The sequence below is a fragment of the Mobula hypostoma genome, chromosome X1 (genome assembly GCF_963921235.1).
Source record: "Mobula hypostoma chromosome X1, sMobHyp1.1, whole genome shotgun sequence".
NCBI classification, from domain to species: domain Eukaryota; kingdom Metazoa; phylum Chordata; class Chondrichthyes; order Myliobatiformes; family Myliobatidae; genus Mobula; species Mobula hypostoma.
Genome location: NC_086128.1, coordinates 25,773,258 through 25,787,536, shown reverse-complemented (window position 1 = coordinate 25,787,536; position 14,279 = coordinate 25,773,258). Strand labels below are relative to the sequence as shown.

The window sequence follows — 14,279 nt, the reverse complement described above, 5'->3', positions numbered from 1 at the left end:
CTCTTCTATCTACGAGCCATTCCCTGGCAACGAGGAGTTGGGAAGCAACACTATATGGTCTGTACAGCATGTAACACTTCAATACGTTGTTCACAAGTCATATGTAAGCCTTTTTGGCAAAAGAATATCAATACAAAAACGCTTCAGCTGTGGTTAACAACAGAAGTTAAAGACACCGTTAGATCACAAAGGCTCATAATGTCGACAAAAGGAGCGAACTGAAGACTGGGGAATTACTAGGATTCAGCAAAGGAGAGGCAAGGCCTTGCTGAGGCCAGGTGAGAGTGAGTGACAGAGAAATAGAGGAGATGAGTGAAATGAAGCAAACCTCACACTGTGCCGTTGGCCATTTGCAGGCAGCAACAGAGGTGGAGTACAGCTCCATCTACAGGGAAGGTTCACTGTGGAATAAAGCTTTCACATTCCCAGTGAAGGCTCAGTCCAGGTAACATGACAGTGGAGTTAAATACGTTACCCTTTCATGCTGCTGAACAGCTCCTCGGTCACCTTGTGATGGAATAGAACTTCGTCTCTGAAAAGCTCAATGCACAGACTGCACTGCAGCGCCTCTTTCCACAGTGACTGGCATGCTTGCTCTGAGTTTAAACTGCTGTGGCAGAGCAGGAAGCCAACTAAATCAGAGAAAAACAAGAATTTATTAGAGGTGCGAAAGGTGTATAATGTGGCACAAGTAAGGGTGCATTTTATTCAAGTTCACTGCATGGCGTGTTCTGTTTGCACATCTGCCCATAGTCCCTCCACAGTGCCGGTCCACAAGAACAAAGATAACACGGCACCCAGTCCTGTCAGGATAGAATCTCCCCACAGAGAAACACGTGAACACCTGATCATCATTTCACGGGTCTAACACACACACACACTCACACAAACACACAGATACACACTCACACACACACACACACTTCCCCTCTGCCATCCGATTCCTAAATAGACTTTGAAGCTTTGGACACGACCTCACTTTTTTTAATATACAGTATTTCTGTTTTTGCACATTTTTAATAATCTATTCAATATGTGTAATTGATTTACTTGTTATTTATTATACTTTATTTTTATTATTTTTTTCTCTCTCTCTGCTAGATTATGTATTGCATTGAACTGCTGCTGCTATGTTAACAAATTTCACGTCACGTGCCGGTGAATAATAAGCCTGATTCTGATTCTAACCATTTTGGGGCATCATGGAACACAGAATGGAAACAGGACCTTTACCCCAACATGTCTGTGCTGATTAATTAACTATTAATTAAACACCTAACTAAACTGATCCCTTCTGCCTGAACAATGTCCATAGCCCTCCATTCCCTGCACAACCATGTGTCTATCTAACAGTCTCTTAAACACCTCTATTGCATTTGTCTCCACCACCACCCCTGGCAACACATTCTGGGAACCTATCACTCTCTGTGCAAAAAAACTTTCCCCTTCTCACCTGAAATAAATGTCCTGTGGTACTAGACATTTCAACCCTGGGGAAGAGATACAAGCTGTCTACCCTGCCTATTCCTCTCATAGCCTTATCAACCTGTCTCAGGTCTCCTCTATCAGTTTCCGCCACTCCAGAGAAAACAACCCAAGTTTGTCCAGCCTCTCTATATAGCTCATGCCCTCTAATCCAGACAGCATCCTGGTGAACCTCTTCTGCACCCTCTCCAAAGCCCTCACATTCTCGAAAAACTTAACGGTGCCATTTAGAAATTGGGATCCTTTGGTCTCCATTCAAGTTTCTTGCATCTCCCAGTGCTCAGCTACACAGCAGCCTGGAAAGACACAGCGTTCCCCTGCAGCTCCTGCAGAACGTAGTTTCCCTCGACGTGGCTGCCCCTGTGATTACTCGAGCAGGGAACCATGCTCCCAAGTTCACTGCCAGTAGAATAAACATGAGTGACTTGGCTGTGGCTGTAGGGTCCGTGATCAGTCTGGAGATGATCTGAAGCAAAAAGCAAACCTTGGAGGAGGTCAGGTCAGTGAGCAGCAGCTGGGGAGGTAGAGGGACAGTCGACATTTCTGGCCGAGACTCTGGGTCGGGGTTCAGAGTAGAAGGGAGAGAGCTGGTGTAAAGCGGTGCGAGGGAGGGATGAGGCAGGGGCTGACAGGTCGTAGGTAGATCAGACGAGGGGGGCATGTGGGGAGGGAGGGTGGAGATGGAGGCTGGGAGGCGACAAGGCAAGGCTGCGCTGGTGTCAGCAGTGGGTGAACTGAGTGGGCTGTCCACCACTGGATCTTCAGACTGCACCCACCTCCTGTCACAGGTCTGAACTACACCAGAGACAGCTTTCCACAGATCCTCATGTCATCCAGTCAAATTTGTCAATGGGAAACGATGCAAACGTGAAAATGTCACCCTGGCAGGGATCCATCATGGTCCGCACCAACGCCAAGACGAAATGAAATGTCTCTAAACTGCTTTGTGCCACATGTACTTAACTGGACACTGCAGAGCGACAGATTCTGAGGACTTTCAAACATTGCCTAACAATGTCTGGATAATTCTTTATAATATAAACACGAATGCTGGTAACACTCAGCAGGTCAGTCAGTACCAGTGAAGAGAGAAATAGAATTCATGGTTCATGGCAAAGACACTTGTTGTTTGGTTCAACAGAAACAAGCCTTTTGGCGCATCTAGTCTACGCCAAACTATTACTCTGCTTCGTCCCATTGACCCGCTCCTGGACCGCAGACCTCCTTACCCCTCCCATCCATGTATCTATCCAAATTTCTCTGAAGTGTTGAAATCAAACCCACATTCACTACTTCCCATTGGCAGCTCGTTCCACACTCTCACCACCCTCTGAGTGCAGAAGTTCCCCCTCTGGTTCCCCCTTAAATATTTCACCTTTCACTCTTAACCTATGACCTCTAGTTCTAGTCTCACCCAACCTCAGTGGAAGAAGCCTACTTTTATTTACCCTGTCTATACCCCTCATAATTTTGCATACCTCAATCAAATCTCCCCTCATTCTTTACGCCCCAATGATTAAAGTGTTTTCAGTATTTTCTGTTTGACTTTAGGTTTCCAGCATTGGCAGTATTTGGACTCTCATCTCCTCCAGATTTTTTTTTTACTTCATTTATCTGTTATTTGGCAGTTATTTGCAAGGTAACACACACAGAATGCTGGAGGAACTCAGCAGGTCAGGCAGCATCTATGGAAATGAATAAACAGTCGACGTTTCAGGCCGAGACCCCTCATCAGCACTGGAAAGGAAGGAGAGGAGAGGCCAGAATAAAAAGGTTGGGGGAGGCGGAGGAGTACGAGCTAGAATATGATAGGTGAAGCCAGGTGGGTTGGGGAGGTGGGGGGGGAGGAGTTGAGTTGAGAATCTGAGAGGTGATGGGTGGAAAAGGTAAAGGGCTAAAGAAGGAGGAATCTGATAGGAGAGGAGAGTGGATCATGGGAGAAAGGGAAGGGGGGGCCACCAGAGGGAGCTGATAGGTAGGTGAAGAGCAGGGAAGGGGTAAGAGGGGAGCCGGAATGGGGACTGGAAAAAGGGAGAAGGAGGCGGGATGTTTGAAATTACTGGAAATTAAGGAAATTGATGTTTGTACCATCAGATTGCAGGCTACATAGATGGAATATGAGGTGTTGCCCCTCCAACCTGAGAGTGGCCTCATTATGGCAGAAGAGCAGGCCATGTTGGATTGGGAATGGGGAATGTATTTCACCTATATACCGTATGTATGTGCAAATCCAGATTAAAAATTAATTTCCACTTCCTGCACTACTCAATCAGAGCAATATCAGTTTTGTTTGCATTTACTATCATGTCTCTTCTATCTTATGTATGGTCCATATTGTGTACAGCTCTAAAACCCAGGGTTCAGGTGAGCTGTACTGATGCTGTTGTGATACTCACTGATAATCCATTTCTCCATTGTTTCCAGGGACAAATATTCACACGGCATCTGAAGTAAAAGACAAGAGTTCAAGGGTTACTTTCATTCCCCATGTTCTCAACCAACGCATCAGTGTTACTAACATTGGAATGGGAACCCAAAGATATTTTCATTCATTAGTTAGCAGTGCAGCAAAGGTAACGACCCACAGTTCGGGTTGCATCAGCACGCAGAATGGTGTGCTGCAGGACCCAGGTGAGTGGGCATGTGGGACCCAGATTTCAATGCACAGCAAGGCACATTGACGTCGCTCCGACCCTGAATCACACACAACGTTGCGGAAGTTGCAGCAAGGAAAGAGTTAAAATGGTGCACTAACAGAACAGAGAGCAAACACCTTGTACGGCCTTCCTCTGTGTGGAAGTTCATTAAGGCAAGAGTCAAGATGATAAACTGACCGAGACGGCGTGCACACATAGTGCAGTCACCCAGGCTGAACACGGCAAACGAAGGATTCTAGGGCAACGCTTACTATTGCACAGTTATTTGACTAATTCCCAAGTGTTATTGGTCTTTAACATAGATCTAATTAGTTATTAACACCTTTCCGCCACTGTCTGTAAGGAGTTTGTATGTTCTCCTCGTGACCATGTGGGTTTCCTCTGGGTGCTCTGGTTTCCTCCCACAGTCCAAAGGCATCGGTTGGTAGGTTAATCAGTCATTGTAAGTTGTCCTGTGATTAGGCCCGGGTTAAATCACAAGCTACTGGGCGGCATGGTGCGAAGGGCCAGAAGGGCCTATTCTGTGTGATCGCACAATAAAAATAAATAATAAAATATGACTGATGCTTAAATATGCAAATGATGGGATTTTGAATTGTACAGAGTTTCTATTGGATCAATATCTGTGTCCAACTAATCAATTTCTGTGTAAAAATGGCATTTCTTTGTCCAGTGTGGGTGACAGGGGCTGGGCTGTACTCCTCATGCACTGAGAGCGAGTGTGAATTGTCAGAGTCATCGACTGATGTACCAGAGCAAATAGCAACCCTGAGGAGCCGGAGTGTCTTGTCAGTTTCACTTCGCAAAGTCATTCAAGCACAGAGTATGAGTAGATTTAAAAACTAATTAGATAGGTTTCTGGAGAAAGGGGAGTGAGAAGGGTGAGAGGCAGGTAGAGAAATACAAAACACCCACTGGCCTTATCAACTGATCAGTTCTATGGGTGACAGAAAGCTATGTTGGAAACCGAGCGACCGGTTATGCTTACGGTGTTGGAGGCAGCAGGAATCAGCATAGTATTCGAGGTGCTGATCAAACTGAGCAGCTGAGCACTCCGCCAATGGTCAGCCGTGAGGTTCCTCCTTGGGAAGAGGGTTTGCAACGAGAGGAGGGCATCAGTGAGGAGCTACAACAAGAAAAGAAGCCATTTAAACAACCGGTGACACCAAACAGATGAATGCCACCCAGAAGGAATTGTGCATTTGTTCAGCGCACAATACTGAGTACCATTATCAGAAAAACATAGGAAAAAAACTTCCTTTTCTCCAGCTGAGGGGAAGGGACCATACCTATGGCTCTTAACTTGATAAAGCTGCTACATTCAGATTCTACACTGAGTGCACTCACGGAACCAAGGCCCACCTCTACAGAGGTAGGCAGCTTGGATGGAGAACAAGAGCAGAGAAACGCAAGATTCGGTGAAATGGGGCATCGGCCTAAGATTTGATCTTAAACACGAGCTCAACCAAAAGCACTGGAACCAAGGCACAAAACATTTCCTCACTGGAAAAATGTAGGCCCCACCTCTGATTTTGTGTGAAGACTCACCTTCCAATGGGATTCAAATTCCTCTGTCAGTTTCTTCAGTGGGTGGTCATAATCCAGGAACATCTGCCCAAGCCTGGAATAATTGGAATCACTAATTTGGAAAAAAAAGGGAAAATTGAGCAAACAAGGGAAAGCCTGCGGATGCTGGAAATCCAAAGCAACACATACAAAATGCTGGAGGAACTCAGCAGGCCGAGCAGCATCTATGGAATGAAGTAAATAATCGACGTTTCGGGCACAGTTTCAAGGTGCTTGGAAGTAGGTACAGAGGGGATGTCAGGGGTAAGTTTTTTACGCAGAGAGTGGTGAGTGTGTGGAATGGGCTGCTGGTGACGGTGGTGGAGGCAGATACAATAAAGTCTTTTAACAGACTCCTGGACAGGTACATGGAGCTCAGAAAAATAGAGGGCTATGGGTAACACTAGGTAATTTCACAGGTAAGTACATGTTCGGCACAGCTTTGTGGGCTGAAGGGCCTGTACTGTGCTGTAGGTTTTCTGTGTTTCTATGTTTCTATGTTTTAGGCCGAGATCCTTCATCAGGACCATGATGAAGAGAAAATTGAGCATTTCTGTTTTGAAACAGCTCTCATTTGGGATGTTTTCAGTGACAATGCAGGGTAGTGGGGAAGGAAAAAGAATGGGGGAGGGGAGAGACTGGAGTAAGGGAGAGTGTGGGAAGGGGAAGGAGTGGGGGCAGGGGAGAGGTTGAGAGAGAATATGGGGAAGAAGAGAGTGAGTGAGGGGAGAGAATAGAAGAGGGGGAATGTGGGGTGGGTGAGAAAGAAGGAGGGAAGAGTGGGTGAGGGGGTTGAATGGTTGAAGGGGAGTGTGGGCAAAGGGGAGTGTGCGTGAGGGAGAGTATTGGGGAGGGAGAGTGTGTCAGAGGTGACAGAGAGAGGGAGAGGAGTGAGGAAGTACAGCGAGGGAGGCGGGGAGAGTGTGCGGAGGGAGAGTGTGAGTGAGAAGTGGGTGAGAGTGGATGAAGGGAGAGTGGGAGAGGGAAAATATGGAGCACTGGAGAATGTGTCAGAGGTGAGAGAGTGGGGAGAAAGTGAGAGGGAGTGGAGAGTGTGGGTTAGGGACAGTGTGGAAGAGGGCAAGTATGGAGGGGAAGATAGCTAAATATTCATTAACAATGGTGAGGGCCTTCCAATTCTTTGTTTCAGTAATCACGTAAGCAATGGGAAGCTGCTTTACCTGGTGCCATTGGACATCTCATAGGCACAGTTGTACAAGCCAAGCAGGATCTTGCGATCTTCAACACGAGCCAACAGGATGACGATGGAGGTGTACGTAGTTATCAGATCAAGGTAACCCTTGGTAAGGTCGTAGTTTACATTCTGCAAGCGAAGTAATCATTGAAAAAGTTCACCTCTAGAAATTTTTCCTCATCTCTGGTCTAAATGGACACCTCTCTATTTTGAGGCTGTGCCCTCTGGTCCTAGACTCCCCCAGAATTAGGAAACATCCTCTCCACATCCACTGTATCGAGGCCTTTCAATATTCAATAGTTTTCAATGAGATCCCCTTTCATTCTTCTAAACTCCAGCGAGTACAGGCCCAGAGTCATCAAATGCTCCTCACACATTAACCCTTTCATTTCTGGGATCATTCTCATCAACCTCCTCTGGACCCTCTCCAATGCTAGCACATTTTTTCTTAGATATGGGGTCCAAACTGCTCACAATAGGATCCTCTCAAAGATCAAAGTGAACACTTTTGTGTGGAGTCATGGGAGATGGATGAGGTCCTCAATGTATATTACTCCTCTGTTTTAATGATGGAGAAAGACATGAAGACTTTGGACTTTGAGATAGCTAATGGGGAAATCTTGGAAATAGTCCACATTACAGCAGAGGAGGCACCGAAAGTCTTAAAACATATGGAGGTAGACAAATCTCCAGGGACTAATCATGTTTATTCAAAAAGACCATGGGAAGCTCGAGAAGAAGTTATGGGAGCCCTGGCTGAGATATTTTCCTCATCATTTGCCATCATTTGCTGGAAACTGGGAAGATGGTTAATATTGTATCCTTATTTAAGATGGGCTGCAAAGAAAAGCCTGAGAACTATAGGTCAGTAAGGCGCTTGGTAAATTATTGGAGGGGATTCTGAGAAGTAAAATATGCATACATCTGGAAAGTCAGGGGCTGATTAGAATGGTCAGCATGGCTTTGTGCATGGGAAATCACGTCACACAAATTTCATTCAGTTTTTTGAGGAACTAACCAAGAAGGTTGAGGAGGGTAGAGTGGTAGATGCGGTCGATGTGGCCCTGTGAGGCTGTTGATAAGATCCCATATGGTAGGCTGCTATGTAAAGTTAGATCGCATGGGATCCAGGAAGATTGGATACACAAATGGCTTGATGATTGAACAGAGAGAGTGACGGTGGAAGGTATTACATTTGGTAAAGGCTAATTACAACGGTATTAGGCAGGAGCTGGGGGGAGTAGACTGGAAGCAGCTGTTACTGGGTAGGTCCATGTCTGACACGAAGGAGTCATTTAAAGACTAGATGGTCAGAATTCTGGACCAACATGTTCCTGTGATGGACAAAGACTAGGGACAAAGGATCATGAAAGATATTGTAAGCTTAAACAAATAAAATAAATGGAAATGTGTCCATGGGTCTGTGGTGCAGAAGGGAAAGAGAGAAGAAGGGCGCAGAGTGGGATGGCTTTGGCTCAACAGGCTTTGGCATGAACAGGCAGAGGCCAGGGTAGGTTCCAGTAAGTTTTGTTTTGTTTGTTTAGAGTAGAGAGAATGCCAGGCAGGATGTTGGAATGCTCCTCCTGCAGGATGTGGTAAGTCAGGGAGACCTCCGATGTCCCTGACAACAACATCTGCAAGAAGTGCATCCAGCTGCAGCTCCTGACAAACCGCGTTAGGGAACTGGAGCAGGAGCTGGATGACCTGCGGATCATTCGGGAGAATGAGGAGATTATAGATCGTAGCTACAGGGAGGTAGTTACGCCAAAGGAGCAGTGCACAGCTAATTGGGTTACTGTTAGGCAAGGGAAGGGGAAAGGGCAGGTAGACCAGAGTTCCCCTGTGGCCATTCCCCTCAACAACAAGTATACCGATTTGGATACTGATGGAGGGGATTAGTTACCTGGGACAAGCTGCAGCAGCCAGATCTCTGGCACTGAGTCTGGCTCTGCAGTGCAGAAGGGAGGGTGGAAGAAGAGGAGAGCGGTAGTGATAGGGGACTCGATAGTTAGAGGTGCAGAAAGGAGGTTCTGTGGTCGTGACAGAGACTCCTGGATGGTTTGTTGCCTCCTGGGTGCCAGGGTCAGGGATGTCTCTGATCGCGTGCACAGCATTCTGAAGTGGGAGGGTGATCAGCCAGATGTCGTGGTGCACATCGGTACCAATGACATAGGAAGAAAGAGTGAGGAGGTCCTGGAAAGTGAGTAAGTTAAGAAGCAGGACCTGGAGGGTGGTAATCTCAGGATTGCTACCTGTTCCACGTGCCAGTGAGGGTAAGAATAGGATGCTCTGGCAGATGAACACGTGGCTGAGGAACTGGTGTAGGGGGCAGGGTTTCAGATTTCAGGATCATTGGGACCTCTTCTGGGGCAGGTGGGACCTGTACAAGAGAGACGGGTTACACTTGAACTACAAGGGAACCAATATCCTTGCAGGGAGGTTTGTTCGGGCTATTGGGGAGGGTTTAGACTAGGAGGATGGGAACCAGAGTGCCAGAGCAGATAGTGGAGCGGGGATGAAAATAAATGACGTTAAAAGTTCATGCAAAGTCACAAACAGAAGGGTTGTGTGTGGTGGTAATAATCTTCTGAGGTGTGTCTATTTCAATGCAAGGAGTATTGTGGGGAAGGCAGACAAGCTGAGGACGTGGATTGACACATGGAATTACAGCATTATAGCCAATAGTGAAACTTGGCTACAGCAGGGGCAGGACTGGCAGCTTAATATTCCGGGGTTCCGATGTTTCAGACATGATAGAGGCAGAGGGATGAAAGGTGTGGGGGGGGGGGTGGCATTGCTAGTCAGGGAAAATGTTACAGCAGTGCTCAGGCAGGACAGATTAGAGGGCTTGTCTACTGAGTCCTTGTGGGTGGAGCTGAGAAATAGGAAAGGTATGGCCACATTAATGGGGTTGTATTATAGACCACCCAATAGTCGGCGAGAATTGGAGGAGCAAATCTGCAGAGAGATAGCAGACAACTGCAGGAAACATAAAGTTGTGGTGGTAGGGGATTTTAATTTTCCACATATTGATTGGGATTCCCATACTGTTAAAGGTCTAGACGGGTTAGAGTTTGTAAAATGTGCTCAGGAAAGTTTTCTAAATCAATATATAGAGATACCAACTAGAAAGGATGCAATATTAGATCTCCTATTAGGAAACGAGTTAGGACAGGTGGTGGAAGTGTATGTAGGGAAACACTTTGTTTCCGGTGATCATAACACCATTAGTTTCAACTTGATCATGGACAAAGATAGATCTGGTCCTAGGGTTGAGGTTCTAAACTAGAAAAAGGCCAAATTTGCAGAAATGAGAAAGGATCTAAAAAACGTGGCTTGGGACAGGTTGTTCTCTGGCAAGGATGTGATTGGTAAGTGGGAGGCCTTCAAAGGAGAAATTTTGAGAGTGCAGAGTTTGTATGTTCCTGTCAGGATTAAAGGCAAAGTGAATAAGAATAAGGAACCTTGGTTCTGAAGAGATATTGGAACTCTGATAAAGAAGAAGAGAGTTGTATGACATGTATAGGAAACGGAGAAAATGAGGTGCTTGAGGAGTATAAAAAGTGCAAAAAAATACTTAAGAAAGAAATCAGGAGGGCTAAAGGAAGACATGAGGTTGCTTTGGCAGTCAAGGTGAAGGATAGTCCAAAGAGCTTCTAGAGGTATATTAAGGGCAAAAGGATAGTAAGGGATAAAATTTGTCCTCTTGAAGATCAGAGTGGTTGGCTATGTGCACAACCAAAAGAAATGGAGGAGATTGTAAATGTTTTTTTTTGCATCTGTATTTACTAAGGAAATTGGCATGGAGTCTATGGAAATAAGGCAAACATGTAGTGAGTCATGGAACCTATACAGATTGAGGAGGAGAAGGTGCTTGCTATCTTGAGGCAAATCAGAGTAGATAAATCCCCAGGACCTGACAGGGTATTCCCTCGGATCTTGAAGGAGACTAGTGTTGAAATTACAGGGGCTCTGGCAGATATATTTAAAATGTCAGCATCTATGGGTGAGGTGCCGGAGGATTGGAGCGTGGCTCATGTTGTTCCGTTGTTTAAACAAGGCTCTAAAAGTAATCCGGGAAATTATAGGCCGGTAAATTTGACATCGGTAGGAGGTAAATTATTGGAAGGAGTACTAAGGGATAGGATCTACAAGTATTTGGATAGACAGGGACTTATTAGGGAGAGTCAACATAGCTTTGTGCGTGGTAGGTCATGTTTAACCAATCTATTAGAGTTTTTCGAGGAGGTTACCAGGAAAGTGGATGAAGGGAAGGCGGTCGATGTTGTCCACATGGACTTCAGTAAGGCCTTTGACAAGGTCCCACATTGGAGGTTAGTTAGGAAGATTCAATCGCTAGGTATACATGGAGAGGTGGTAAATTTGATCAGACATTGGCTCAATGGAAGAAGCCAGAGAGTGGTAGTGGAGGATTGCTTCCCCGAGTGGAGGCCTGTGACTAGTGGTGTGCCACAGGGATCAGTGCTGGGTCCATTGTGATTTGTCATCTATATCAAAGATCTGAATGATAATGTGGTAAATTGGATCAGCAAATTTGCTAATGATACAAAGATTGGAGGTGTAGTGGACAGTGAGGAAGGTTTTCAAAGCTTGCAGAGGGATTTGGACCAGCTGGAAAAATGGGCTGAAAAATGGCAGATGGAGTTTAATACAGACAAGTATTGCACTTTGGAAGGACAAACCAAGGTAGAACATACAAGGTAAATGGTAGGGCACTGAGGAGTGCAGTAGAACAGAGGGATCTGGGAATACAGATACAAAATTCCCTAAAAGTGGCGTCACAGATAGATAGGGTCGTAAAGAGAGCTTTTGGTACATTGGCCTTTATAAATCAAAGTACTGAGTATAAGAGTTGGAATGTTATGGTGAGGTTGTATAAGGCATTGGTGAGGCCGAATCTGGAGTATTGTGTTCAGTTTTGGTCACCAAATTACAGGAAGGATATTAATAAGGTTGAAAGAGTGCAGAGAAGGTTTACAAGGATATTGACGGGACTTGAGAAACTCAGTTACAGAGAAAGGTTGAATAGGTTAGGACTTTATTCCCTGGAGCATAGAAGAATGAGGGGAGATTTGATAGAGGTACATAAAATTATGATGGGTATAGATAGAGTGAATGCAAGCAGCGTTTTTCCACTGAGGCAAGGGGAGAAAAAAACCACAGGACACGGGTTAAGGGTGAGGGGGGAAAAGTTTAAAGGGAACATGGCGGTGGGGGGGGGAGCTTCTTCACACAGAGAGTGGTGGGAGTGTGGAATGAGCTGCCAGATGAAGTGGTAAATGCGAGCTCACTTTTAACAGTTAAGAAAAACTTGGACAGGTACATGGATGAGAGGTGTATGGAGGGATATGGTCCAAGTGCAGGTCAGTGGACTAGGCAGAAAAATGGCTCAGCACAGCCAAGAAGGGCCAAAAGGCCTGTTTCTGTGCTGTAATGTTCTATGGTTCTATGGTTCTATGGGAGCGGTAGTGATAGGAGACTCAATAGTGAGGTGAACAGACAGGAGATTCTGTGGACGTGAACACGACACCCGAATGGCATGTTGCCTCCCAGGTGCCAGGGTCAAGGATGTCTCAGATCACATCCACAACATTTTGGAGAGGGAGGGGGAGCAGCCAGATGTCTTGGTACATATTGGTACCACTGGCATAGGAAGGAAAAGCAATGAGGTCCTGAAAAGAGAATTTAGAGAGCTAGGCAGAGATAGCTATCCACGGCCTGAGTTCATCCAATGTACCTGTTAGGCTTCTTGCTTTGAAATTAATCTCTATTCTGCCTTTCCATTACCTCAGGATCCCACTCCCTGCCAATACAGTTTAAACCCATGTTATGAAGTACCACTGGCAAATCTGCCTGCCAGGAGACTGGTCCACCTCCAGTTCAGGTGTAACCTGTCCCTGTTGTCACCCTTGCCCCAGAAGAGATCTCAATGATCCAGATATCTGAATCCCTGTTCCCCTTCACCAATCCTTCAGCCACCATATCCTCCTGCTCTTCCCTTCAATAGTACATGGCACAGGTAGCAATCCAGAGTTTATTACACCTGAGGTCCTGCTTTTTAACCTCTCTCCTCACTCTCTGTATTAACTCTGCAGGATCACATCGATTTTTCTACGTGTGTCATTTGTGTGCAGCATCAGGTAACGATGGCCCTAGCAGTGATCCTTGAGGAACCCCATATCCCACCTCCCAGCAGTGTGAACAACTGTCTGTTGTCTACTTTGCATATCTCCTGTCCTGAATAAGGTACTTACAATGTCCAGGAACATTTGGCAGGCATCCATTGTAGTCAGTAATTCATAGGTATTGTCCTGTAAAACACAAACAGAAGGACCTTCAACAGAAGTCAGAAGGCAGGAGCGATACTGGAAGTCAGATGAACAGCCAAAACTTGTCCTTAATGATAAAAAGAATTTGCTGCAAATACCAACATTTCCCAGACCTGCTGAAGACACCTGATATCAAAGATTAATCATGACATTTAGCTTCTGTATCCAGCAGTCACCGACCACCCCATAAGCCTCCACATCCAAAACATCATATGTTTCTCACCTCCGCATGCCACCTTGGCTGAACAGAAGAGCACTTTCAGTAATAGACTAAGACAACTGTGTTGCTCCCAAGAGCGCTATATGAGGTCATTCCTACCTGCAGCCATTAGGCTCTATAATGAGTCAACCTATAGCCAGGGAAATCATGTTTGACTGTTTGTGGCAACTTGTTTTTATTCTTTCTACTTTTCTTCTAATATTTATATCTGTGCATTTGTAACGCTACTCTGACACTGTAATTTCCTTTGGGATCAATAAAGTATCAATCCATCATTCTCCATTTCCGTCTCCAACGGGATCCTATCACCTGGCTCATCTTTTCCTCCACCCCGCTCTCTGCTTTCCACAGGGATCACTCTCGATGTGACTCTCTGGCCCATTGATCCCTCCCCACAGATCTCCCTCAAGGTACTTATCTCTGCAACAGTGATAACTGCTGCATCTCAACCTGTCAGTCTGCCCAGGGTCATGTATCTGGAGCCCCCAGTGCGGTCTCCTTGACGTTAGAGAGACCCGATGGATATTGGGGCACCACTTTGTTGAGCAAAAAAAGGCAGGATCTCCTGCTGGCTATCCATTTCACTTCCCATACCAACATGTCTGTCCACGGTCTCCTCTATTGCCACAATGAGGCCAAACTCAGTCTGGAGGATCAACACCTCATATTCCATCTGATAGCATGGACATTGTTTTAGAGGTAACCATTCCTCCCAGTATTCATAATCACCACCCCCCACACACTAGTTTTGTTTCTCCCATATTCTGTTGACCCTCTCACCCCATTTCTTCTCCTCCCCTCCCTTT

At 45.8% G+C, this 14,279-nt stretch overlaps 1 protein-coding gene across 1 annotated transcript in view; it reads right to left on the bottom strand.

The window, feature by feature from the left end:
- Positions 1–14,279, bottom strand: part of LOC134340473 (nck-associated protein 1-like) — a 111,461-nt gene that overhangs the window by 69,577 nt on the left and 27,605 nt on the right. Inside the window, exons 4-9 of the mRNA XM_063037780.1 lie at positions 13,179–13,235; positions 6,890–7,032; positions 5,691–5,781; positions 5,131–5,268; positions 3,882–3,930; positions 476–632 (exon numbers count right to left, since the gene is read on the bottom strand). Of these exons, the coding sequence (XP_062893850.1) occupies positions 476–632; positions 3,882–3,930; positions 5,131–5,268; positions 5,691–5,781; positions 6,890–7,032; positions 13,179–13,235 (635 nt within the window). The remainder of the gene's footprint in view (positions 1–475; positions 633–3,881; positions 3,931–5,130; positions 5,269–5,690; positions 5,782–6,889; positions 7,033–13,178; positions 13,236–14,279) is intronic.